The sequence below is a fragment of the Pelmatolapia mariae genome, linkage group LG23 (assembly GCF_036321145.2).
Source record: "Pelmatolapia mariae isolate MD_Pm_ZW linkage group LG23, Pm_UMD_F_2, whole genome shotgun sequence".
NCBI classification, from domain to species: domain Eukaryota; kingdom Metazoa; phylum Chordata; class Actinopteri; order Cichliformes; family Cichlidae; genus Pelmatolapia; species Pelmatolapia mariae.
Genome location: NC_086246.1, coordinates 40,810,387 through 40,835,419, shown reverse-complemented (window position 1 = coordinate 40,835,419; position 25,033 = coordinate 40,810,387). Strand labels below are relative to the sequence as shown.

General features: G+C 45.5%; 1 protein-coding gene across 10 annotated transcripts in view; it reads right to left on the bottom strand.

The window, feature by feature from the left end:
* Window positions 1-9,212: 9,212 nt before the first annotated feature.
* The window catches only part of nfia (nuclear factor I/A), a 149,336-nt gene continuing 133,515 nt past the window's right edge, over window positions 9,213-25,033 (bottom strand). For 9 of the 10 annotated variants that reach the window (XM_063465958.1, XM_063465963.1, XM_063465960.1 and 6 more), the window contains 4 exons: window positions 21,946-22,124; window positions 18,286-18,451; window positions 17,624-17,712; window positions 9,213-9,346 (listed from right to left, as the gene is read on the bottom strand). In XM_063465958.1, the coding sequence (XP_063322028.1) occupies window positions 9,332-9,346; window positions 17,624-17,712; window positions 18,286-18,451; window positions 21,946-22,124 (449 nt within the window). In that variant the 3' untranslated portion in view covers window positions 9,213-9,331. The remainder of the gene's footprint in view (window positions 9,347-17,623; window positions 17,713-18,285; window positions 18,452-21,945; window positions 22,125-25,033) is intronic. The other variant, XM_063465959.1, reaches the window with a different exon arrangement.

Genomic DNA, 25,033 nt, shown 5'->3' with positions numbered 1-25,033 from the left:
TGCTTCTGCCTCTACAAGCCACTTTGCAACCAACCCCACCTGATAATGCCCGTCTTTCTGACTTACAGTTTAGAATTTTTCACTATTTTATATTTCTTTCTTTCTTTTTGTTTCAGTTTCAAATTTGTTTTTATTGTTTAAACATGTTTTTAGTTTTTATATATTTAAGTGTTTTTAATTAATACATAAAAATAATACAATCAGTTTAACCGCCTCAGGTTATTACATTGGTATTACATACGATAATGACACCTCTCAAGCCTCATGGGATGTTTTGCTTGTTAAACTGAAAAATCTTCACTTCGTGCACGTGGATCAGGAGACATTGGAGCGCTCTGATGAAAAATCACGTTGGTGTAAGTTTGTGTCGTTTTGTAGTTCTGTTTGAGTCGGTGAGATTAAATATTTATTTATTTGATTTTGGTGAATTTTGTCTTCATATTTTATGCCCAAAAAAAAATCCCAAAAAATATTCAAACTTATTATCATCATCATCAGCTGCAGCAGCAGCGTGTCTCTCTGCTGAGGTCATGACCCGTAACCTGATCATGAGCAGTTTCATGCAGTGACTACTTTCTTTTCCCTGTCTACATCCACCAACCGTATTGACCTGCACCGGGAACCATGCATTGCCGCGTGACGAAGTTCGTGGTCCTGACAGGACGTTAATGTTGTTTGCTGTTGTGAGTCTTTCTGTGCATCACATTCCTCAGGACAGAAGTGCTGAGAGCACAGCGACTGCTCTGGAAGTCGTCTTCATCGTCTCTCCTCTTCTGCTGTGCAGAATAATATCACTGTTCCCTTTGGGCCAGAAATTCAAACCACAACCAGCAGCTGAACTCTGGAGGCTCATCAGCCAACGCTGTGGCTGATGATGTCATTGGCCCAGAATGTATTGCGCATGCAATGTAATAGCAAGTTTGCAGTTATTTCATTTGTTACTACATGTTTAAATGGATATTTAGAGCAGATTATGAAGAATTTTATTTTGTTTTTATTTTTATTTTTACAGGAAATGCTGCTTTGATTGTGACTTTAATCTTTAGATTGTACTGTCTGCAGTTCTCAGACAGTTGGGTTGGCTCTTTATTATTATCCTTCATTAATGACATGAAAACAGTTTAGATCATCTGTCACAGGAAAAGGAAACGGTGAAGAACACAAACGGAGCAGTTAAATGACCCTGTGCCCCAGTATGTCGAGGCTGTTTGAGGGTTAAGCTGTGCAGAGCTGTGCACTGAGGAGCTCTCAGAAAGAAAGACGTGAATAAAGAGTTTAAAACAGGAGAGCATGTTTTAGAAAACCGGCTGCAGTGAAGCAGGCGGGAGGCGAATCGAGCGGCGGCGTCCTCTAACAAAAGCGTGTGGTCATCAAGAAAGTTTCCTGCCTGAAAGAGACGCACGAGTCGAAGGAGCTGTTCGGTTTCAAAGAGCTGAGCGGCATCGACAGACGCAGGAGCCACTGGAGGTGAGCTAGACGAGCCGATCGACCCCAGCTGGCCTGGGAGAGGAGGAGGAGAAGGCAGGAGAGGAGGAGGGGGGTGTCCCAGGTGCAGCTACCACCTCCTCCGTCTAAACCCTTCTCATCCTGGAGGAGCAGCGGCTCGTTTGAAGCCCCGCCGAGGGAGACGCAGCAGAGGCAGGAGGAGGAAGGAGGGGGTTCGGTCCTGGAGAATGCTGAGCGCTGCAGAAAAAGGCCGAGGCCATCGATTCGGTCTCCTGCAGGAAACTGCCTGAGGAGGAGGAGGGGGATTCACCCAGAGCCACATACAGATTTCTGCTGGTCAATGGATGCACAGGGGGAGGGGAGGAGGTGGGGAGGCCAGGCCAGCCGGGCATTTGCTGATGTAAAAAGTTCACTGGAGATTGTCGGATTGAAACCCGGTGAGGCTGAGGCTGCCGGCGCCGGCCCGGGGCAGTCATCATGGTGGCACGCCCATTAGAAAGAGGTGGATGAGAGAGGATGAGGAGGATGAAGGAGAGGAGGTGAGTCAGTTTGAGGCGTACAGGGAGAGGTCAGAAACAGAAGAGTTGTCTTTTTTTTCTCATTTGTCGTCTTCGTCACAGCTTACTAGGCGATTATGGAAGAGCATGCAGTTATATCTCATGGTTATTGTACATCAGCTATAATCAGAGGGGCCTGACAGACAGCAAAGGCTACTGGTGTTCAGAAATGTCAACAGTTACAAACAATTATTGGATCAGTATTCAGAAGAGCATTATAATACAGGAGTTCACAGGCACTACATTTGATCTTTTTTGATATATCGTGTAATATGCTGGTTGGTTTCTCTTTTCTTTTCACATGTTTAACTCGCTGGGATCTGGAAATGGAAGGACCGACCGTAGAAGAAGAAGAAGAAGGCGGCAGAGGCTGAAGATTTTAGATCAAACCAGTCCACGTGGGCGAGCAGGCGGGCGCACGCACATGGGCTGCCGTGCCACACCGTGCCACGTGCACGTGTGGGTGTCTGTTTTTAGTCAGTGCATAGTTCTCATGCAGATTAGACTGCTATGCTGTGATACGCTGTCAGGAAGCATGATGGCGAGTTCAAATTGTCCCATTCTGCAGCTTAGCTCAGCTTCACTGGCTCCATTTAACACTTAGCACCTTGTAATGTTTGCAGGATAAATAAATATCTTTGCAAAGGAACAGTGACACCGTGATTCATTACAGCCGAGCGCCGGAGAGCAGCTCCAGTGCTACCTGCCTCGCGTCCAACGACTTTCCTTCATCTCTCTAAACTGAAGCCATTTGTACTGATTTCCTGGCTGGCGCTCCGGCACAGCGACGTGCTGAAAGATGTCTTCCTCCTGCTCCGTGGGAAACGTTTGGACTCGGTTTAGAGTGAAGCGCGGGGGCGGATCCCACCAGAGCGCTCTGCCTTCACCCTCGGGTGGACAAAAAACACCCGGCTCTACCAACTCCCCTTCGGATTGTTTCCGACCCACAGACTCGCACGGCGCCCGGTCTGATGTGTTTCTCGGGTGGCGGGGGTGGGTGTGTGAGGTGGGAGGGGTTAATCGCTGCCCAGGAGAATTTGGACAAACGTGAAGACAACAAAGGCATTAGCGTAAAAAGCGCGGCCTTCATTCAACCCTGTTTCCTGATGGAGCGGCACGGTTCCTCCGACCAGAGGATCTACGGTTAGCAGCGAGGAGGAGGAGACACGGGCGGCGGCTCTCCTCTGGAGTTTTTCAGTCTGTGACTCCAGCTCTCTGTCTGGTAGCTTTGGATGATTGTGTGGGGGTGAGTGGAGTGGAGGAGGCTGCAGGCGGGTGAGGAGTTTCAAACAAACGCCCCTGCTGGTGGTTCAGCCGGTTGGACACAGCGTGGGGGTGGGGTTTATGTGTCTTTTAATGTAAAGGAGGTGTGGTGGGTGAGAGAGCCGGGTCTCTCCAACGAGTTCCAGCGTGACCACTGCTGCTCCGCTGATTGAGTCTGTCCTGAACTCAAAACACACCGACGCTGAGCACACGAGCGGCGGGCCGGACGTGTAGTCACCGCGGCAGAACCATGCGGGTTTTGGCTCGCTATGCGTTTGCTGTGACATTGCGCAGCTCAGACTCGTAGACGAAACGACAGGAACCTCTGGAGACCGGCGAGATGCTGCAGTTAGAATCTGAGTCACAAACGAGTGGCAGGCCAGTCCCGCCGCTTTCACTAAAACGGTAAAACCACTCGGGGCAGCTGTCAGCGTCCTCTCCGAAGACGAAACTGTAAAGGTGACGGAACTACCTGATTGGTCGAGTCAGTTGGTTTACATTAGAGAAAAAATTCGATACAGGTGGACTCGTGTAAAAATCCTAAACTTCTAAACTTTAACCGTTTCTGCCGATCACGTTCCTTCAATCACCCGACTGAACTTTAGACGTGTTGTGTTAGCAGCAGGATAACGACACATTGACTGACTGACGTTAACGTGCGATTTTTTTCCTGCTTCCTGTCACAGATGGCGGCGCTGCCAGCAAGGGGCTGGCAATGACAATACCGTTGCTGCCACCGCGGCCATCGTGAAGCTTTGACCCTTGTAAGCAATCAGAGGCCACAGCGCCAGCTGCAGCTTCGCTGGCGTTCTCGCTGGCGTTCTCGCCTCTCAATGTTTACTCTAAACATTGCGAGCGGGACCTCAGAGCACGCTGGAAGCCGGCCTTCGCCGCTCGCCGGCTGATACCTGCTGACTGTATGTGAGGAGCAGCGGCAGATGTGCGGATGGACGGAGATCAAAGCGGACCTCCAGGCTCGAGGAGGAGGGCTGGGTGAGGAGGAGGAGGTGATCTTGTGGGCCAGTGAAGAAAGAAACAGATGGAAAAGAAAAAGAATCATGTTGCATAATCAAGCTGTTTATTTTCCCGCATGGAATGGTGAACACAAAAAAAGATGCCGAGATGCATTTATAGTAGGGGCATCCTTTGGCTGGCTATGTCATTGTCTCCTGCCTAAAACGAAAATGTTAAAAATGCATAAAAAACTCGCTTTTCTTACCAATTTTCCTCAGAATTACTGGATTTAGCTTCATCGACACTGATGCAACAAAGAACCTTCAAAAACATACAGCATACTGTAACATCCATTTACAAAGGTCTGATCACCACAGCGCCCAAACGTGTAAGTGCAGGAATATGCTAAACCATCAACAGAGGAAATGTCCTTAAATACACAGAAAAAGGAAAACAAATAAAGGAAAAACTAAGAAATCAAATCAGGAAACAGGAAAGTTTTCAACTCAAGTCCAGTTCCCAGAAAACAAACCAACCCAGTTCTAGTAATGTGGCCTCGATACAAACGATCAGAAAATTCACAACACTACTTTTTCCTCATTTAATCAATGTTACAAAAGTCCTGCATTAGAAAATAGGGCAGCTTTAAAATCAGTGTAATTAATAAAACTATACAACATACAAACAAGTCTTGCAGTCAGCTGCTGCTCTGCCCACCGCCCGTCTCTTCGCCGCTGAACTAAATGACACAACACGAGAACAAAACACGCTGCCCAAACTATTGCTTTATATCATCTTGTCTTTAAAAACGGTGCAATTGTGTTGTTATCTTACATGCAGCCGTACGTCGCTGATTAGATGCTAGGCTGCTTTTTTAGTTTTTCTGACACTTTCAAAAAAAATGTCCGTGCAATTTTTATTCCCTTCACTCGCTTTAAGCCCTGGAAGCTGTTTTTTTTTTTTTTTTTTAAATTTCATACTTTTCACTATTTATTTCATATTTAGTGCAGATAATTAATGCCCAACACATGGCTAAAGGGTAGGCAAGAACAGAGACAGAACAAACACGAGGAAGAAACACGGCACCCGCAAGAGAAACCACTCGACCGTCACAGCCGCGGGCGCCGTCACAGCAGGCGGGCAGTGGCGTCGGAAACGTTTCCGAACGATGGACGAGAAGTTGGACTTGTCGGAGGCAACTAAAGGAATCAAATAAAAAGGATTTGGGAAAGAGAGACCCGGATGTCAGACTGTGGTTGTCTGGAAGAAGGAAGGAAGGAAGGAAGGAAGGAAGGAAGGAAGGAAGGAAGAAACGGAGGAAATCACCCTGAGCGGCGCCGCGGGGCTTCACCATTTTCAGGGACTGACCATGGAACATGACAGAAGTCACATGCACGTTAACTTTGGTTGAAAGAAAAAAACAAACACAAAACAGACGAAACAGAAGACTACCTAAGTCTGAGTGCAAGCAGGTATTGCATATTTTATGTCCTTGTTATTCAAATGTGGAAACAAAAGTAGAAGAACTGACGGACTGAAAATGGAAACAGGAAGACGTGAAAGAAACGTTTTTTTGCTGTTCAGAGATCGCAGCAACAGACGCAAGTCATCGCAGGAGAGAGCTCTGCCCCTTCAACACGAGCGTGAAGGTCAGTGAAATGAGCACACCTGCAGTGACAGCCTACTCACACCTGGCGTAGCAGGCTCTCAGAGAATCATGTGACCATCTAAACACCTGTAACAAGCTGGTCTGGAACGCATCAGACCAAAAGTGTCCTAACCAGGCTTTAAAATAGGGCCGGTGTCCTGCAGGTTTTAGATGTCTACTTGATCCAACACAGCTGATTTAAATGGCTAAATTACCACCAGAGGCCTGGTAATGAACTTATCATTTGATTCAGGTGTGGTGACCCAGGGTGATATCTAAAGCCTGTAGGTGTGTTAATTCTTTCACATTTTGTTTTGCTCATGGCGAACAAATATGCTGCTCTGTTAACATTTATCATTAAAGCTGCTCGACTTTTTCTGCAGGTTATCTGGGGCCGGGTCCAGACTTCCCTTGCCTCTGCCACCTCCAAGGACAGCGGCGGTGCTGGTTCCCAGGACAGCCGAGATATGTAATCCCTGCGGTGAGACGTGCCTGACACCCCGGCTGCCTCCTTTTGATGTGGAGGAGCAGGAGGAGTGAACTCCTCACCCTACTTCTAAAGGAGACGCTTCCTCCATTCTAGAAACAGGGAGTCTCAGGTTGTCACCTTGGAGGAGGTCCTGAGAGAAATACCAGGACTCCACATTAACTTTTAGGATGGAGGAAGCCTCTCAGTGAGGTGAGGAACCTTAAGAAGAAGTCCAGCTGCCTTCAGGTAAAGTGCGTAAGACCACCAAGACCTGGATGACGTTTTGCTCATTAGGTGATGTGGTCAGCTCACTTACTGAAAAGTCTGCCATCATGAAACTGTTGGCTGAACACTTTCAGCTGTAAAACTAAGACCAAACTGCTAAAGCAGAGACCCTGAACTTTGACCTCCGCACTTCCTGAAACCTACTTTTAGCTGCAGGACTGTCGGCTCAATCCGTGCTGCTCACTTTCTTTTGTTCAAACCAGACATCATCACGTCACATGACCTCGGACTGGGTGCTCATTCCACCAAACTTCAGCGTGCTTTTAGCTGTTAGCACGTGGAGCTGATAGTAGCTGGTGTAGATTTCATCTGCTCGGGTCTGCAGGTGTTGGAGGGCGGGGCAGAACGCCACGCAGGCCCGAGAGCTCGTAATACAAAGGGTTCCTCCTCAGCTTCAATGCCTTCTACGACATCTCGGGTATGGAGGAAAAGTAGGAAAACTAAAGGAAAGAAACAACCAATCACGACTCTCCACGGCAGATCTCGTGGAACCTCTCAGGACTGAATTGAAGCTCAAGGCACATCGATGAGGAACACGTGTTTCCGTGCAATCTGAGATCAAACGGAAGAATGAACGTCTCGGAACCGAAGCAGAACTGATCTGTTGTTGCAGGAAAAGGAAGGAAGGAGAAATAAAAAGGATGGAGAGATGACGAGAAGCGAAGAGAGCTGGTTGTTTGTGAAGGACAGCGAGAGGAAACTAATAGACGGCTGCTGGCAAGTGCCGGATGTTGGGTTTACAATATAGTGTCTTTTCTCACTAACTACATCATCTATGGAAAAATCTGTCACTAACACTAGAACATGCAGATTTTTTTTGTTCTTTTTTAAATAACTTTTTCACTTAAATTCACTTTTGTTCAACGCTGGATGGTTGTAAGTGTGTGTGTGTGTGTGTGTGTGTGTATATATTTATATATATAGTATAGGAAAGGAAAAACAAAACTGAAGATCAATAAAATGCTGAGTTGCACGTGAAGCGCTGTCGGCCGTCTGTTTGTGGACGAAAGCTTCCAGAGAGTTACCCTCTGCTCTACCTCTTCATAGTTAAACCAAAACCCCTGATTACAAACTCACAGCCTATTGGCCAACTGCAGGAATAAGTGCTTTTGGCTGGGCATGACCTCTAGGAGACCCAGCCAATCGCAGGGCAGGCCCTTACTGGGCGGCACCCGTTAAAAGATTAAACCACGCGATTATTTTCAGCTTAGACTCACATGGTACTTTTTCTCCTGATTTCATTAAATTCGGATCGAAAGTAAAACGATGTGCTCATTAAAATAAGTTAACCGCTTGGCGTTTTTTTTCCTCTTCAAACAAAATGAAGAGCAGACTTCAGCTGCTTTAAAAGACTGATTGTTTAAAATGATATTTGTTAAAGGGATTCTCATTCTACCATCTAACAGCTTCACACGATGAACAAACGACAAAGAAGAAACGATAAAAGTGAATACAGCTCGCCTTATTTCTCACCCGGCTGTGGTTTCGACTTCAGCGCTGTGTGGTTGTCTTTTTTACCCCGCTATTTTAGAGTCCCAGAGGTGTGAGCGGACTAGGAAGAAAAATATATATTTATATATACTTTTCATCAACTGTTTTCAACGAGCTATCTTACAAAGATATTTAACTATCCAACAGCTAGCCAACAAAATTGCACTTTCCTCATGATCAATATTTCACTGGTAAAGTTTGAGTTGCTCTTCTCTCTCCTATCTGCCTGCCTCGATTCGGACACCATAGTTTTCGGCCCACTCTTTGCATGCTGTAGCTTCACCCCCATGGGTGGATGGCGGAGGACGAGGAGGCTGAAATGGTGGCGAAAAGAGAAAAATCAATGAGTCGTGAAGCCAAAAAGCATCCAAGAGGAAAAACTCGGATCCACCAGCATCTGGTCGCAACACTTCACATAGAGAACCCTAAACCCCAAAACCCCACGATTATACCCACCCTCCACCCCGTCGCCCGTCACAGCCCAACCCCCTACACATGCAGTTCGTGTTATTTCTGTGAAACAGGTGGGGGCGTCTGTTTGCGCCTGTCACACCTCCACATCCACCCAGGTCCATGTCCTTTCAAAGAGCCTTCCAACTTCCCCCTCCCTGACCTGCCAGCAACCGAGGGGCGTGAAGTCCATCCCAGGAAGTCCGTGAAGGCTCAGGTGGTGGCGATGGTGGTGGCCCCTCGTACCAACTGTGCCACATCCCAACTTCAGGAACCCCCAAACCATCGGACTCCAGACGGGGGGTGGGGATGGGGGGTGGGGTGATGAGTGTGGGGAGGGTTTCGTACGACTGTAAGTCCACGGATGCACCCGCTGCAAAGGATGATGGGAGAGCATATGTGTCGTCAGAAGCTCTGTGACTCAGTCTTTCCCAAAGATTGTAGGCTCAGGTCGCCCACGTACTTATCAACCTGGTTGGATTTGGGGTGGGGGGTGGGTCTGGCACTGTATATGGACACTGAGGTGTGAACCATACGTTTGCAGGGATGTCTGTGATATACAGTTTGCAGGGGGTCACGGTGCGTTTGATCCGCTGTAGCCATGCTGATGCTGCTGAGCCTGTGTGTGGTGCTGGTGGGGGCGGAACAGGAAAGGAGTAGGGATAGGTTAGACTGGGCTTTCTGTCACAGCTGGCATCAAAGGTGAAAGGTCGGAGAGGAGACTGCAGCGATCTGTCGTACAGGTGGGCGGAGGGGCCTCTGGAGTCCTTATCCCAGGTACCACTGTGGAGAGACAAAAACAGATGTTAACATCTGGACTGCTTTAGCGACCACTTACCGGACGATCCCGACTGCAGGTACTTGTCGTCCAAATTTACCCAGAACCAATCAGCGGGGTTACACGTTTATCACAAAGGTTTCAAAGATTAGTCTAGGGATGTATGAAATCTTCCCACCGTGCAGCCTCCAGGACGGCTTGTTGTGTGGTTTGTTATTGGCCACAAACCAATGACACTGTGACTGAAGTTTATGGACTTTTCTATGCAGATGATGCCACTATTGTATTCAACTCCTGTTGCTATAGAAACAATTCTTCAAACTGTGGTTAAAAACTGAATATGGAAAAACTTACAGTCACATTTTAAGGATTCATGATGTTACTGTATAAATCTTAGGGTGGATTAGCTTGTAGCGCCAAACCAAATATATGTGTGTTCTCCTGAATTCAGGATAATTCAAGTATGTCTTTGAGGAAACATTAATTATTTCTTTAGATTAAAATAAGTGAGACTGTTATTCAATATATCCTGTTACAACACAAGACCAGAAAAACAAACCCACATTAAACCTCCAGACAGTTGGGACCCAGATGGATCAAAATTAAAGCATTAACTGACTTTTGAGTGAAACTGCCTGTTTTTTTAGGACAGCTGACAAAAATATATGCTGATGGCGTCTGGTGGGCTGCCCCCAACAAAAGGCAAATATGACGTTTTCCATACTTCCTCTCAGTTATATGGGTGCAAAGTAGGGCTGCCACAAACGATTATTTTGATAGTCGACTAGTCACCGATTATTTTTGCGATTAGTCGGCTAATCAGATCATGCATCCATTGGACGTAAAACATACAGCTTATTGCATCAGCATGCGTCTGCTCTTATATAGCTATCATTACCTTACAGTTTGAAGTGTTTAAGTTATGTGCTAACTAAAAATAAAGACAAGATGATAGTTTATTAAACTTTTAATGAAATTTGCAGATTATCTCGGTGGAGTATAATAAACTCAGCCGTCTGCTCCTTGCTATCTAAAATATAACAGGACACTGGAGTAAATTCTCGACCATCTCACACTTCTGTTTAATCAGTTTTCAGTTTGACGTTTATTCAGCTGTGTGAAAATTATAACTTTAATCTCAGCAAAACCGATTTACCCAGGAACAAATAAAAAACTGAAAATAGCCAAACTATAATTAATTTTCATTATTATTATTTTTAAGTTACCTAAGTGACTTATATATCATGTTTAACCTGAGTAGCGAAAGACCGTGGGGGGTTTGAAAATGATGTGCCTGGAGTCCGGTTTTCTCACTGGCTCTAGTGAGCCTTGAACCCCCTGGCTAGCTATTGAGCTGGTGGGTAACAGACGTCTCCAAAAACATCGGAGCACTTTTACAAATATGTGACGTCTTGATAAACCGAGCAGATATTTGAAGTTTACACACCTACATTCTTGCCTGAAAATATCTTAAAAGTTTATTTTGTGACCCAGAAAGAGTAATAAGAGTAATATTAAAACTAAGTAGCTGCCGCCATTGTTGGAAACTAGAATTGGCTGGGCCGCGCTATGAATTCTGGGATAGGTTGGGCCACGAAGGACACATTCGACCCATCCTTCAAATCTGGGGAAAAAGAGGACGCATTTGTCGGCCGCATTTGGAGAAGTCTTCGAATTTGGACAGCCTTTGTTGCGTCACTGTAACATAATCGGATCCGAAGGATGCAGCCCCTAAATTTGGACACAGCTACGATACCGGAGACTGCTTCTTCTTCTTCGGGGTTTAATGGCAGCTGTAGATGCATTGCTGCCATCTTCTGTTTCAGTCTGTTATTAAACTCTTAAATCCTACCACTTATTCCTGCGTCTTTCAGGATCTTACAAAGCTTCAAACGACGCGTCGAATATTAAATTTGTCGTTGACGATTTTGATAGTCGACGTAATCGTGATTAGTCGACTAATCGTGGCAGCCCTAGTGCAAAGGTGTACAAAATTTAGTTTTAGAGGTTTATGAGGTCAGTGTATGTACAGTAATCACTGTGAGCTAAAAGCTTAGGCTACAGAGTGCTCTAAACACCCAGTCACGTCTTGATGGATGCTCAATCTCCTGGGTAAGGAAATCCCAGAAACTTGGAAACGCTTTGTCCAGATGAACAGAATCAACTTTCTGGGACCAGTTTATCCAGTTTTTTTCTTCTATTGGGTCTGTGTGATGTCATAGAGATATGATATGATTAAATAGTCTCCAACAGAGATCACCATATAAGCATGTGCAACCCTTCCATTTACGAGTAGCAGCAAATCAGAAGAAAGTCTTTCCCAGGGGGAGGAGCTAAAACAGCATGTTCATAAACTGAGGTGGTGCACTAAAGCATAGTCAGTGTTGGGAAGGTTACTTTTAAAATGTATTCCATTACAGAATACTGAATACATGCCCCAAAATGTATTCTGTAACGTATTCCGTTACGTTACTCAATGAGAGTAACGTATTCTGAATACTTTGGATTACTTAATATATTATCATGCTGTTTACAACTACGTGAATGTACTATTGCTGTGATTTATTACTGTTACTGAAGGTCCGCGGCTCCGAACCGTAGTAAAGGGACCTCTGGCTAATACGGTGGGTTCCGTGTCGGGCTGGTAGCCAAAAACTAGCTTTACTTTGTTGTCTGGGTCAACTTTGCTTGCCAGAGACAAAGAGAGGCGTTGAAAGGCTGCTCCAACGGAACTTATTTTTTCCGGAGGAAAACACGAACACAGTGTACAGTCGAGTCTTAATAGCTTACTTACAAATGGGCTCGTCAGGCACTCTTCTTGGCTGCAGTGGTTATTATTATATTTACATGCTTCCAGCTCCCGTTTTTGCTCCGTGACAGCTCGGACTTTTCCTTTCTCTCCCTCCCTCGCTCACAGACACATAACGTGTATGGTAGTCCATTCTCGCTGCAGCACGGACTACACTGCCCATGAGGCTACATTCTTTAGGACTATGCCTGTAGCATTCTGCCTTTTAGCTTAGCACAACAACAACAACAACAAAAAAGCGCTCTCTCACCCAGGAAACACGCAGCGAGAGAGCGCGTCACCCTGTAACCATGGCAACCGTAACGCTGCCGCCTGGAACAACAGAGCGTAGCTGTCAAACAAACCCAAACAGTCCTGACCCGCGAGAATATGAAACAGGAAAGTACCGCCGTGTAATCCATTTATTTCACCAAAGTAACTGTATTCTGAATACCACCTTTTTAAACGGTAACTGTAACGGAATACAGTTACTCATATTTTGTATTCTAAATACGTAACGGCGGTACATGTATTCCGTTACTCCCCAACACTGAGCATAGTGTAAAGAGATAGATGAAGATAATTTTGAACCCTGTATCATGCCGAGCTACTCTGCTGCTGTCCAATAATACAGATACACTGTGGGAATTAAAAGACTTTGCCTCCTTTAAGTACACCTCAAACAGTTCCTCCAGACTGGATTTCTGTTATTTGCTATTTGATGCTATCCTCAGGATATTCTCTTTCCAGCACTATAATCCTGTGGTTGTAATGAACACTGCTGCCTCTAGGGGATGCCAGTGGGGCTTGATTTAGTCGAACCCACAACAGGCTGATGTCAGACCGTCAGGTTCTCAGACTACAAACACAGGACGCTGCTTCTCCTCTCTGGGTATGAGTTTATGACACAGGAGCACAAAACTCTGTGTGTGTGTGTGTGTGTGTGTGTGTAATCCATCTCTGATAGGCTCGTATCGATCGCCAAAGGTGCATCGTTCATGAATCTCTCCCTCCTCTTCCTCACTGGCCCGTCCAGTTCAAGTTCATCTCTGCGTTACATCATGTCTGGTTGCTAAGGACAACCAGACGGCCCGGGACGTGACTACCATCGCCAAGGCAACCGCATCACCCCCCCCCCCCCCCCCCCCCCACATCCCCGTCCCACTACCCCGCCTCTTTTATCCTCTTCCACCGTTTCTTTCTTTATGTTCATCCTCTCTCGATCACTTTCTCCTCCCCGTCCCACTCGGCACTTCTTCACACACACACACACACACACACACACACACACACACACACACACACACACACACACACACACACACACACACACACAAAGGAATAAAAACAAAACACACACTTAAAGAATGTACATTTTTTAGAAAATGTGCTTCTGAATTTAAAGTGAAAGTTAAATGAAACACGCGGGATCAGGCATTCCTTTTCTTTCTTTGTGTGCGTGTGTTGCAGGGTTTCTCTGCACTCAGACCTCAGTTGCTCCTGACTCGTTGTAATTCTATTGCTGTGTGTGTGTGTGTGTGTGTGTGTGTGTGTGTGTGTGTGCGCAGTAGTGATAGAGGAGAAGACTGGAAGGTTAGTTTTTAATCAATACAACTTGCTGACGCTGGGACTTTTCTACCTCGCTCTCTCTCTTCCTGTTTCTATCGGTGTCTCTCGGCCTCTCGCTCGCTCGCTGCACTGCAGCTCCTCCCTCTGTCCTGAGAAGACTCAGAAGATGAAACTCTCACAGGCCAGACAGAGTGTGTTTGTGTGTGTGTGTGTGTGGAGTAATGTTACCACACAGTGGGTTGATGCTGACAGCTATGATTCAGACTGTAGGAACTCATCACAGCGAAAGATGGAAGGCGATTTTAAAGGAGCAATCTGCTGTTGTTTTTCCATGTTTTTCATATTCTCAGCAATCTCAATGTGCTGTCCACCTCGGTACATCCCACTCTGTCTGTGGCTCTTAGCTTCAAGGAAGTAATTCATTGTGCAGCACAACAACCATCCTGAACGTCCAGGGAAGTCTGAAAGACGCTCTAAAAGCTGTTCAAGACAATGTCTAAAACCAATCCAAAGTAACATGTAAAACCAGTCTAAATCACCGTTCAGCACCAGTCTAAAAACAGTGAAAAACCAGAGATATCGATCACTCAGAGAGAGAAGATTTCAGTGACAGTCACTCTGTGTCATCTGCTCGTCATTTGCTGCAGAGGAAGGTGTGCCTCAACCAAAGCTAATGCAACAGATCTCTTAGACTTCCCAATACAGAGGTATATGAAACCAGTTACCAACCAGAGCTGTGGAGCAAACAAGTATTAGCTTTGAAAAACTGTGTGAGGTACACGAGGAACTCAAGGGCAGTTTCAAAACAAATTTCCCACATGTAGGACTAATAAAGGTTATCTTATCTTAAAAGCAAAAGGCTGATGGAGACTATTTTCTTCTTTTCTTCCAACAGCGACCTTTCACCGTACGAATGTCCGATGTGGAGAAAAAGCCCTGATATCATGACAGTTTAATAAAAAGTCACTTGTGTCTTTGAGAGTCTAAAAAGTTCAAAAGAATCTAATTTCTGAAAAACTGGTACTAAAATATTTACACACACACACCGTGATACCACAGCCAGCCATAACCTGATCAATACAAGTGTGTTTGTGTGGTAGGGTTTCATCGGAGGAGCAGTGAGGGTGCTATCCCCTTCGTGTGTGTAGTCATCCACCGTCTCCGTGTCCGATTTGCAAGGTGAAGCTAAAACACACACACACACACACACACACATACTCGTATTGAACACACACACACGTATGCAGTGCAAACACCACGCCCACATCATGACTCACTAAGTGAGTGTGTGAGTCTTGGAGAAGTGCTGACTCAGGACGAGACAGAAACAGTAGCAATGATAGACGGAGAGAGATGGATGATAGACAAATATTCATTGAATAAAAAAGACAAGTTCAGAAGCCTGATGTCTGACTCCAGATGTCAGAGTCCTGGTGTCCTGATGTCTAAGTCCTGGTGTCAGAATCTTGGTATCTGAGTCCTGGTATCGGAGTCCTGTGGTCCAATTCCTGGTGTCTGAGTCCTAGTGTCCTGATGTTTGAATCCTGGTGTCTGAGAACTGATGTCTGAATCAGTGGTGTTTGAGAACTGATGTCTGTCCTTATGTCCGAGTCCTGGTGTCCTATGTCCGAATCCTGATATCTGAGTCTTGGTGTCCAAACCCTGATGTTTGAGTCCTGGAGTCCTGTTGTGTGATTCCTGGTAATTGAGTCCACGTGCCTGAGTCCTGATGTCCGAGTCCGAATTACAGACACGATCAAAGTAGCTAAAATTACAGACTGTGAAATGTACTTGTGTCCCTTATGGCACAAATAAAAGCAGGATTTTCATCTAGGTCTTTGAGTTTTGCAGCTCGCTGTCATTTGCACAGCAACGGGTTTTTGTGAAAGCCTCTGACGTCTTAAAGATACAAGCTGTCCTTTAGAACGGGCTTATAAAAGACGTTAAAGAGGACCTGCTTTGCTCATTTACAGCTCCATAATATTTTTCTTGGATCTTTCCAGAGTAGCTTTGCATGATTCACAGTTCAAAATATCTTCCCCATCTTCTTCTGGCTTCAGCCTCTCAAGTTAGCTTTCATCTGATTGGCACCCGCTTGCAAACAGGAGGTTTGAAAAGAAGGTGGGTGGGGCTTCTCTATGCAACATCATGTGATGCTACAGTAGAAAAAGCTGTGATAACCTGAGTATGTAGATCTGGCTGAGCTCTGGGCTCGCAGAGATTACTGTACACTGAGCTCAGTATCAGAAACTCTGATCGTGTTTGATGTGAACATTGACGACTGGAACAGCAGATATCTGACAGGAAATAAAAGAAAAGCAGAAAACGAGCACTTCAGAGTGCGTTTGTGGTTTCTGGGCTGGTTCTGGAGCTCCTGGGAGAGAACATGCTGTGGTTCTTCTGTAGTTTTGTGTTTTGTCTCGCCTCCCAGTGATGCTGACAGCATGGCTCAGCACTGACTTTCTGACCCAGTGTCCCACCGCAAGTCCGTGTTCTCCCTGATGCTGTGTGTGTGTGTGTGTGTCTTTGTGTTAGTTTCGGCGTCATCCCTCCATCTTTGTCACCATGGGCAACCACCACTCTGACCCGTGTGGGCACGACGCCCACTCTCACACAAAGACAACGCCAGCTGCCCCCCGCCCCCAACACACACACATATAAATGTAAACACACTCACACGTGTTTACATTCATGTGTGAGGACCTAATCCAGCCCAAGTGTGATGTTAAAGATGTTAAATCCTTCCTCATCATGTCCACCTCCACCCTGAAATACCACCACTTTCCTCCAAAACACCATCACATAACCCCCCCAAAAATAATAAATCTCTTATTTAAAAAACATACATGCTGGCTTTAAAAACATGTCTTCTTCTCTACTGTGTTTAAACTCTCCAAACAACGTCCACATTTCCTAAAAAAGCTGTGAGTCGTTTTCCAAACCTGCTGAATCTGAAGCAGAAATAAAACTAAAAAAAGACAAAATTTTCTTTATTTTCCAACAAAACACAAAAATTCTCCTGGATATTTTTGTATTTTTCTGATGACTGACGGTTAAATTCATTCCCAGAAAGGAAACCTTTGGAGGAGAAGCTGCTCATCACTCGAGGAGCGCGACATCGTCCCCGAGAGACGGAGAAAGAATAAATAACACAAGTCTGTTTCTGGCAGCGGTGACAAACACCTGGCTCATGTCTTCACGAGAGAGAGTGTGTGTGTGTGCGTGCGCTGGTGTGTGACAGAGTCGATAAATCGACACCCTTGTTCACTGCGGGCCACCAAACACACACACACACACACACACACACACACACACACACACACACACACACACACACACACACACACACACACACACACACACACCAAAGCAATCAAGCATGTCTGGATTGTCAACAGAGGACTCCCACCTCACTGTTTGTGTGTGCGCGCAGGATGAGTTAAGTCAAGGCTGCCCAATCGTTACTCTCTTCATAAATCAGCTGGCAAACAGACCCTGACCCCTCCCCAAACACACGCGCACACACACACACACGCACACACACAGTATCCCATGAGGATGCTGTGTTCACTAACCACCCGCCCTGCAGTAAATGATTCAGGCCTGAAGTGAAGCGCTGCTTCTTTCCCTGTTAATGTCTTTGTTTATAAATCCCAAAATCCTGTTCTCCGATTGGCTGATGGGTGTCTGACCTCTTGTTGCTTCCTCTAGTTTCACACTGACCAGCACAGGTACACCATGTGTGCGCAGCACGCTCTCATGCTGAAAATGAGGCCAGAAGATGCAGTTCCTCTGACATCCAGCAGAGGCTCCAGCAGTGAATTAGTCCCCATAGACTCCCATGTTAAAACTTTACAGCAGAAATAAACATGTTTATATGTTTGTAAACATGTTTGCAGCTGACACACCTGTGTTTGTTGGTTACCTGTGGTTGCTGAGGGATGTTAAAGCCGGGGTCCCGAGGTCCGACGCTGACGAACCGCTGAGCTGGAGACGTGGTGGGGGTGGAGTAGGCTGCACAACAAACACACAGGTCCCGTTATTAACACGTGATGACCTGACAGAGCTCTGATACACTTTAAATTCAATCTCCTTATCGCCTTAAATTCAGATCCAAATCAAGTTAGATTCAGAGGAACCTGATTTGAAAATTTATATTTTCTACGCCGTTGTTAATAAAGTTTTGAAAGACTTGACAGAGTTATTTAGAAGAAGTAGGTCAGACAGATGACAAACACATCAAGCAAAAACATAAGTAATAAATACAAAGAAATTTCAGTGTCTCCATGTGTCGTTGATGAGTATTAGGAGGATTAAATATTTTGGCAGCGACTGCGTCTGTTTTCGCCAAAAGACAGGAAGCGTCACTGAACCCTGCAGTCAGAAATAATCCAATCACAAATCACTTCTCACAGATTACACGAGAACTAAATATCAGATTAATAACTGAACCCTGATGTGTCGTTCCTTTTGTGTGGGGGCGTGACAGCCACCAGGAAAATCCAGTTTAAACACGCAGAAGTGATGCGTGATGGTACTTAAATCTGCTGTGTGTGTGTGTGTGTGTGTGTGTGCGCACACACTCACTGGGTGAGGTGGGTGAGTTTCCTCCTCCCTCAGTGGAGGAGGTGGAGGGCGGCTTGGCGTCAACAGGCAGTGGGACGGGACGGGCCATCGGAGGAGGCGGTGGGGGAGGCAGCATGGGCGTCGGCAGGAAAGGGTTGTGGACCTTTCCCTGGGAGCTACCATTAGGCTGAAGAGGTGGGGGGACACAGTTAGAATATGTTTACAATATTCTGTAAAGAAACATCAACAGGTCGGTCACAGCTCGTCCTCTCAGTGTGTGTGTGTGTGTGTGAAAGAGAGAGAGAGACAGTGTCTGAGAGTGTGAGAGTGAGACTGTGTGACAGTGTGCGTGCGTGAGTGTGTGTGTGTGAGAGTGTGTGTGTGTTTGAAGGGATTTTTGAGACTCAAAATGTGGTTTTAGTGTCAGCGTTACAGTTAGGTTATGGTTTAGGGTAAGGGTTAGGCATTCATTTTGATGGTTATGGTAAGAATTATGTCAATTAGATGTCCCCACATGATATGAATACCCGTGAGTGCGTGTGTGTGTCAGCAGTTTTCTGGCCAGTCTTAAAGGATTCTGCTGCTGTTGGCATTTTCTCCTGCTGATCTGAAGGCGTAACCTGTGCCTGCTTCTGTCTCTGCTCTGAGCTCTCAGCAACGTTCTCTCTGTATTTATACGCCTTTGTGTGCGTACCTGTGTGTGTTTACACCTGGATAACTAACTCAAGATCTCTGTCTAAATAAATAAATAAATCTGGGTAAATTCCCAGATGATTAAACGCGCAACTATTTTGCTGGTAATAACTGAAATGAGTAAAGAAAATCAACAGCCTATTCATGCAAGATAATTCATAATTTTATTGGGGGGGGGGGGTTATATTGGTAGGGTCTGATTTTTATTTTTATTTTTTTGGGGGGGGGGGGGAGTCATAACCCCCATAACCCCCCTGCAAATTATGCCCCTGGGCTGAACATGCAGCAAAAACTACTGTGACAGACCTGCCTGGAAGTGAAGAACCATCTCTCACAAAGCATGAAATATCCGTCCTGTCAGTGCAGTAAAGACGTGCGTCTTTGTTTCCATCAGTCAGAAGGACATGTTGGTTTAATTTTGTTCTCATCCATAAAATGATGATCCAAAACACCTGTACACAGAATTCCTCCTGCTTTTAGTCCAAGAAGGACGTGCAGGTGGCTTCAGTGTTAAATCAATGCTGCAGGTACGTCGCAAACACAAACCCTTCTGAAACCTTCCTGGAAACGCTGCGTTAACGCAGCCCAAACCACCATGATTGGTCTGTTTAGTACCGATGAGTCCTCCTGAGCATTTCCAGCTACTTTTTCACTGCAATTATTGAATTTATCAGAACAATAATCAACACCTTAATACGAAGACTGACAGACAGCAGGGAGATAAGAGTGGATGTGAAGAAACATACAAAGAAGTGGAAAAAAGAAAGGGACAAATATGTTTGCCTTCAAAGAAAACTGACCATAACAAAGAGAAAGGACCCAGGAGGGATTCAAGTCAGTAAGACACCGGGACACCTACTCAGCTCTGCTCCTCAGGCGTGGAGCCATCTGATTGGCTGCTCTCCTCTGACTTTACTCTTTATTTACTGTGATTGGACTCTCTGATCAGTTCAACTGACCCCTGAGGGACCGTAATGATATCCCCGCCTATGACGGGGACAACACAACATCGGGTAGTAAGACCTCTAAGCAGCATTTAGGAAAATCAGTTGTAATGTCTTGTGTATCCATCAGGGGGAGCAGGGTCGAGGCGCATTCATTTACAAGCTTGTTACACGAGACCTTTTCAATTTGTTCATGGATCCTAGAATTAGAAGAGAATCATAGCGTTGACCTTCAGTACTGATGAGTCCTCCTGAGCATTTCCAGCTGCTTTTTCACTGCAATTATTGAATTTATTAGAATCCTGATGATGGATACATAAATAAACACTTTAATAACACAGTTTGTTAAATATATTAACAGTAGTTTTACTAATAATGTCTGAATTTAAAGTGCAGTAAACTGCAGCTGTGAACCGCTTCTATTTTTTAACTCTCCTTCAGCGCTCTGCACATCTCTGATAAATCACTGCAGGAATTTTAGCGCCAACGTTTACAGACAGGTGAGAGAGAGCGCAGACTGTGATTTGAACTCACGAACACGTGTGAGAACAGGAATCATTTTCTTTGTATATTCCCGGACTTTATGACAAAGTTCATATAAAGGAGTTTTACTTTTCTCATTTTAGTGCTTGTTGTTCAACTGTCGTGCTCCGAGCCTCCTACAGACAAGCAGCAACCCCCCATCTCTGCGATGTTTGAACGCCACCGCCGTGTCCTTTAATAAATTTCATCACAAAAGGTTGCATTTAGATTTTTACAAATGTTGAAATCCTGTTTTTAAAGTTTGCATACATCTGCAAATTATACCACAGTGTAAATTAACAACATGCAGAAGTAATTTCTACTTGGTGCAATGACGTGACAGAACATGCATGTTTAGTTTAGTCAGGCCGCTCATTTAGAGAAACAGATTTCAGTGCAGCGCCGCGTACATGAAAATTGATTGATAATAAAATAGATTGAAATGGATAAATGAAGAACTTTACTGGAAACAGTTTTAGTGATCTGCAGTGTAAAATGTCTGGATGGCCAAACAGACTGTGAAGTTTTATCCTTTATTTTACATTTTTTAAAATTAAAGTTTTTATATTTTAATGGGTAAAGAGTTTTACAGCGACAGCTATCAAAGAATGTCAAATTCAATTCAGTTTTATTTACAACAGTGGTCTCAGTGAGCTTTAGAGTATAAAGCAAAGACCCGACAATAAAAGTGAGAAAACCATCTGTAGCTAACGATCCAGGTCAAGGGTTTTTGGAAGAAAGCCCCATCTCTTGGTGACACTCTGCAATTAAGTGAAAGGGGCGTGTCTATAGTGGAAACACTCCCAGCATCTGTATCTGTGTGCGTGTGAGGTTGTGAGCTTTTTCTTTTTGTCCCGAACTTCGCATTTTAGAATTTGAGAAATTTGACATGATGGGTTTTAATTTTTTAAAATGCAAAGTTGACAAAGTGACCGCCTCTACTGTTCAAACACGACATGGGCTGCTTTCTTTTCCTGGTTTTTATCCAGGTTAAAAAACTGAAAACTGAAAACACTTTCAGTTTCCAACAAATTTCAGTGCGACTATCGCACAATTTTAATCGATTCTTAGTAACGATTAGAAAAAGATCAGCTGTTTCATCCAGTCGACACCAGGCAGAGAACGAGTGCTCGGGGGTTAAGGTTAAGTTAGAGGCGGCTCGGCCTTCCAATCGGGATCGCCCTGCAGTCGGGCCAACATGTAGGAAAAACAGAAAGCAGATGCTCTGTGCCTGTGTGTGTGTTTGTGTGTCTGAGCCTGTGCATGTGTGTCTGAGCCTGTGTGTGTGTGTGTGGAAGGTGTATTGATTCAGTGTCTAGACTTAGATATATCAACTATCTCACTGCAGTACAAAGGCCACACACACAGGCACACACACACACACACACACACACACACACACTGCAGCACTTTTGCAAACAGATCCCACCTTTGCAGAGGCTGGAAAACCCAGCTCAGATGTGTTTGTGTGTGTGTACATGTGTGTGTGCGTGCATGTGTCTGTGTCTCTGTGCGTGCTTACGTTGAGGAAGCCCACCTGTCCGGCCTGCTGGGCGGAGTCAGGACAGACCAGCTGGACGAACTCCTTGAGCGTCTCCTGCGGGTGATACCTGATGGCCGGGTGGGAGAAGTAGGAGCCAGGCTGCTGCAGGATGGGGGAGGAGGAGAAGTGGAGGCTGGAGGGGGGAGCGTGGGGGCTCGCTGAGAGGGGAGAGAGAGGAAGAGATTAAATGATTAAAGGGGAGGAGAGTTGGGGGAGGAAGGTAGAGACATAATCATTGTGGGAAGCAAGGAGTTTATTAAGTTTATTAAGGGGGCGTGGCTTAACATGCAGATACATGACGATGGACACACAGAGCAGATGAACCAATGACAACAGGACACCCCAGCTGTCAATCACTACAGGTGTATGGAGGTGAGGCTACATCATTTACGTGGCTCCTCCTCTTCCTTCAGTCTAATTAAGGCTCTAATTGGTCTAATACGCTCTGATTGCTCGTTAGTGGATGAGGCCTCGTTAAGGCCTGTGATGTATGGAGGTCTGAGGAGAGTGCAGAGAAGATGCTGAGGGGGGAGCGAGGGAGATAGAGAGACATTAGAAATGACAGAGAGAGAGCGAGGGAGCGGAGGAAGGAGAGTTAAAGCTGCTGCACTAATTCACTTAAAGTCTGCTGTGATTTATCACTCTGACAATACACACTGACCGCCCGTGCGTGTGAGTATGTGTGTGTGTGTATGTGCTCTGTAGCAGTGTATTTACAGTAATCATTGGATGGATGGCTTTCTCTGCCCTCTCTCTTTCTCTTGTAACCACAGACACACACACACGGGGACAGAGTGTGTGTACATTAATAGAAATGATCTCACTCAGTGTGCAGGCATGCTCAGCCACCTGTGTGTGTGTGTGTGTGTGTTTGATTTAGTTTGGTCCCACATCCTGCTTCTGGGATTTTTTTTTGATGCATTGTGCCAACTTCATTTATTTGATGGCCTCACTGATCGACAGAGTAAACGAGTGGATCTCACACCCACAAACCAACTTCCAAAGATAAAAACACACACGTTTCTCCTCAGATCCCCTCATTGGCTCCCTGTTAAATCCAGAATTTAAAATCCTGCTCCTGCTAAATAATCCGGACCCATCTTATCTTAATCACCTTACAGTACCATATCACCCCATTAAAGCACTTCACTCTCGCACTGCAGGCTTACTTGTTGTTCCTAGAGTATTTTCAAGTATAATGGGATGCAGAGCCTTCAGTTTTCAGGACCCTACTCTGTGGAACCAGCTTCCAGTTTGGATTCAGGAGACAGACACTATCTCTACTTTTAAGATTAGTCTTCACACTCTCCTTTTTGCTAAAGCATATAGTTAGTGCTGGATCAGGTGGCCAATCCAATCACACGAAAAATCAGCCCCCTTCCCACATTTCAGCGTCTATCTCAGCTGTAGGATGAAAGTGTGTGATTTCCCTGTCATCAGCTGAATCTGTGAACTTCTCTGATATCGATCTTCTCGTCTTTCTTCGGGCGAGACGGCAAAGCGGAGGATTTGCCTTCAGCGGCGCTGCAGCAGCGGTGTGTGTGGTACCGGCATGTCGAACACAGAAGAAAGAGCTGGGATTAGTTCCACTTTGCAAATTGCCTCGCTTCACTGCCTCAGACACCCCTCTCCTCCTCCTCCTCCTCAGACTCTCCCCTGCCAACTATTCCTTGAAGAAGATATTCTCCATCAGGAGGTGGATTGATAAACGATAAGAAGAAGGTGAAGAATTAAAACAGTTCCTTCATTTTCACCACATGTGGAAGAATTTTAAAGGAGGTGAGGATGGAGAAAATACAGGAAGGTAAGCCATGACTGGAGGTGCAGAGAGGGGGTGTGGAGGAAAGACCTTGATAAGAAAGGCCCAAAGTGATCTTCAGACCATCCATCCATTTTCTTCTGCTTATCTGGGGCCGGGTCGCGGGGGCAGCAGCCCAAGCAGAGAAGCCCAGACCTCCCTCTCCCCAGCCACCTCCTCCAGCTTGTCCGGGGGAACACCAAGGCGTTCCCAGGCCAGCCGAGAGATATAATCTCCAGCGTGTCCTGGGTCTGCCCCGGGGCCTCCTCCCGGTGGGACCTGCCCGGAAAACCTCGCCCAGGAGGCATCCTTGTCAGATGCCCGAACCACCTCAACTGACTCCTTTCGATGTGGAGGAGCAGCGGCTCTACTCTGAGCAGCTTCACTCTCTGACTTCACTGGGATCAGTATGCTGCGCTAAAGAAATTGCACACACATAATTATACAAAAAAAATTAAAAATTACGTTTTTTTTCGTAATAACATCTTCAGACCACTAAACTCAAACTAATCCTCCGGATCCTCCTGGAGAAGATTTAAATCGCTGTCCATCAGAGAGTCTCTCCATCAGCCTGTACATCTGCGTCCACACATGGACAATCTCCTGTCCTCCAAATAAAATCTCTCAGAGTTTGCTTCAACTCGTTCCTGCACAGCTTTCACAATAAAAGACGTGACAGTGTTCGGTGTTGAGGCCTTTTAATTGGTAACAGATGAAATAATAAGAAGCTCGAAAAAGTGAAACATTTAACTTTCAGCAGCGAAATTGCAGGATTTCCTGCTGCCTGCTAGTCTTCGTCACAGCTCTGAAGGCTGCTGCAGCTTTTAAGATGGAATGTTTTCTTACATGTAATGCAACGACTTTATCGGCTCTCCTGCACAAACTTCACTGAGACCTGAACTACAAGCAAATCACACTAAATGTGAGGATTTCATTTCCTCATGTTGGACAAAGCATCGCATGACGCATCGTTAAGGTGCGCCTGTGCTGCTCAGTAAATCAGATTATTTTATAACCCCTCTGCTTCCTGTTGTACTACACAGAAAGTTTGTCAGCTTAAAAATCATTTTTTAGCCAGAGATCTGTATTTCAGCTGCTCGCCAGATTAGATGGTAAAGTGATGAATGAGGGTTATCTGCAGATTATTATTATGGAAAACACTTCTCAAGACTCAACAGCCGCACAGACACACACACACATAAGGAGGAAGTGTGTTTCTGTGGTAGATTATTTCAGCCAATCAGAAGATGAGAAAGGAGCAGGAGACGG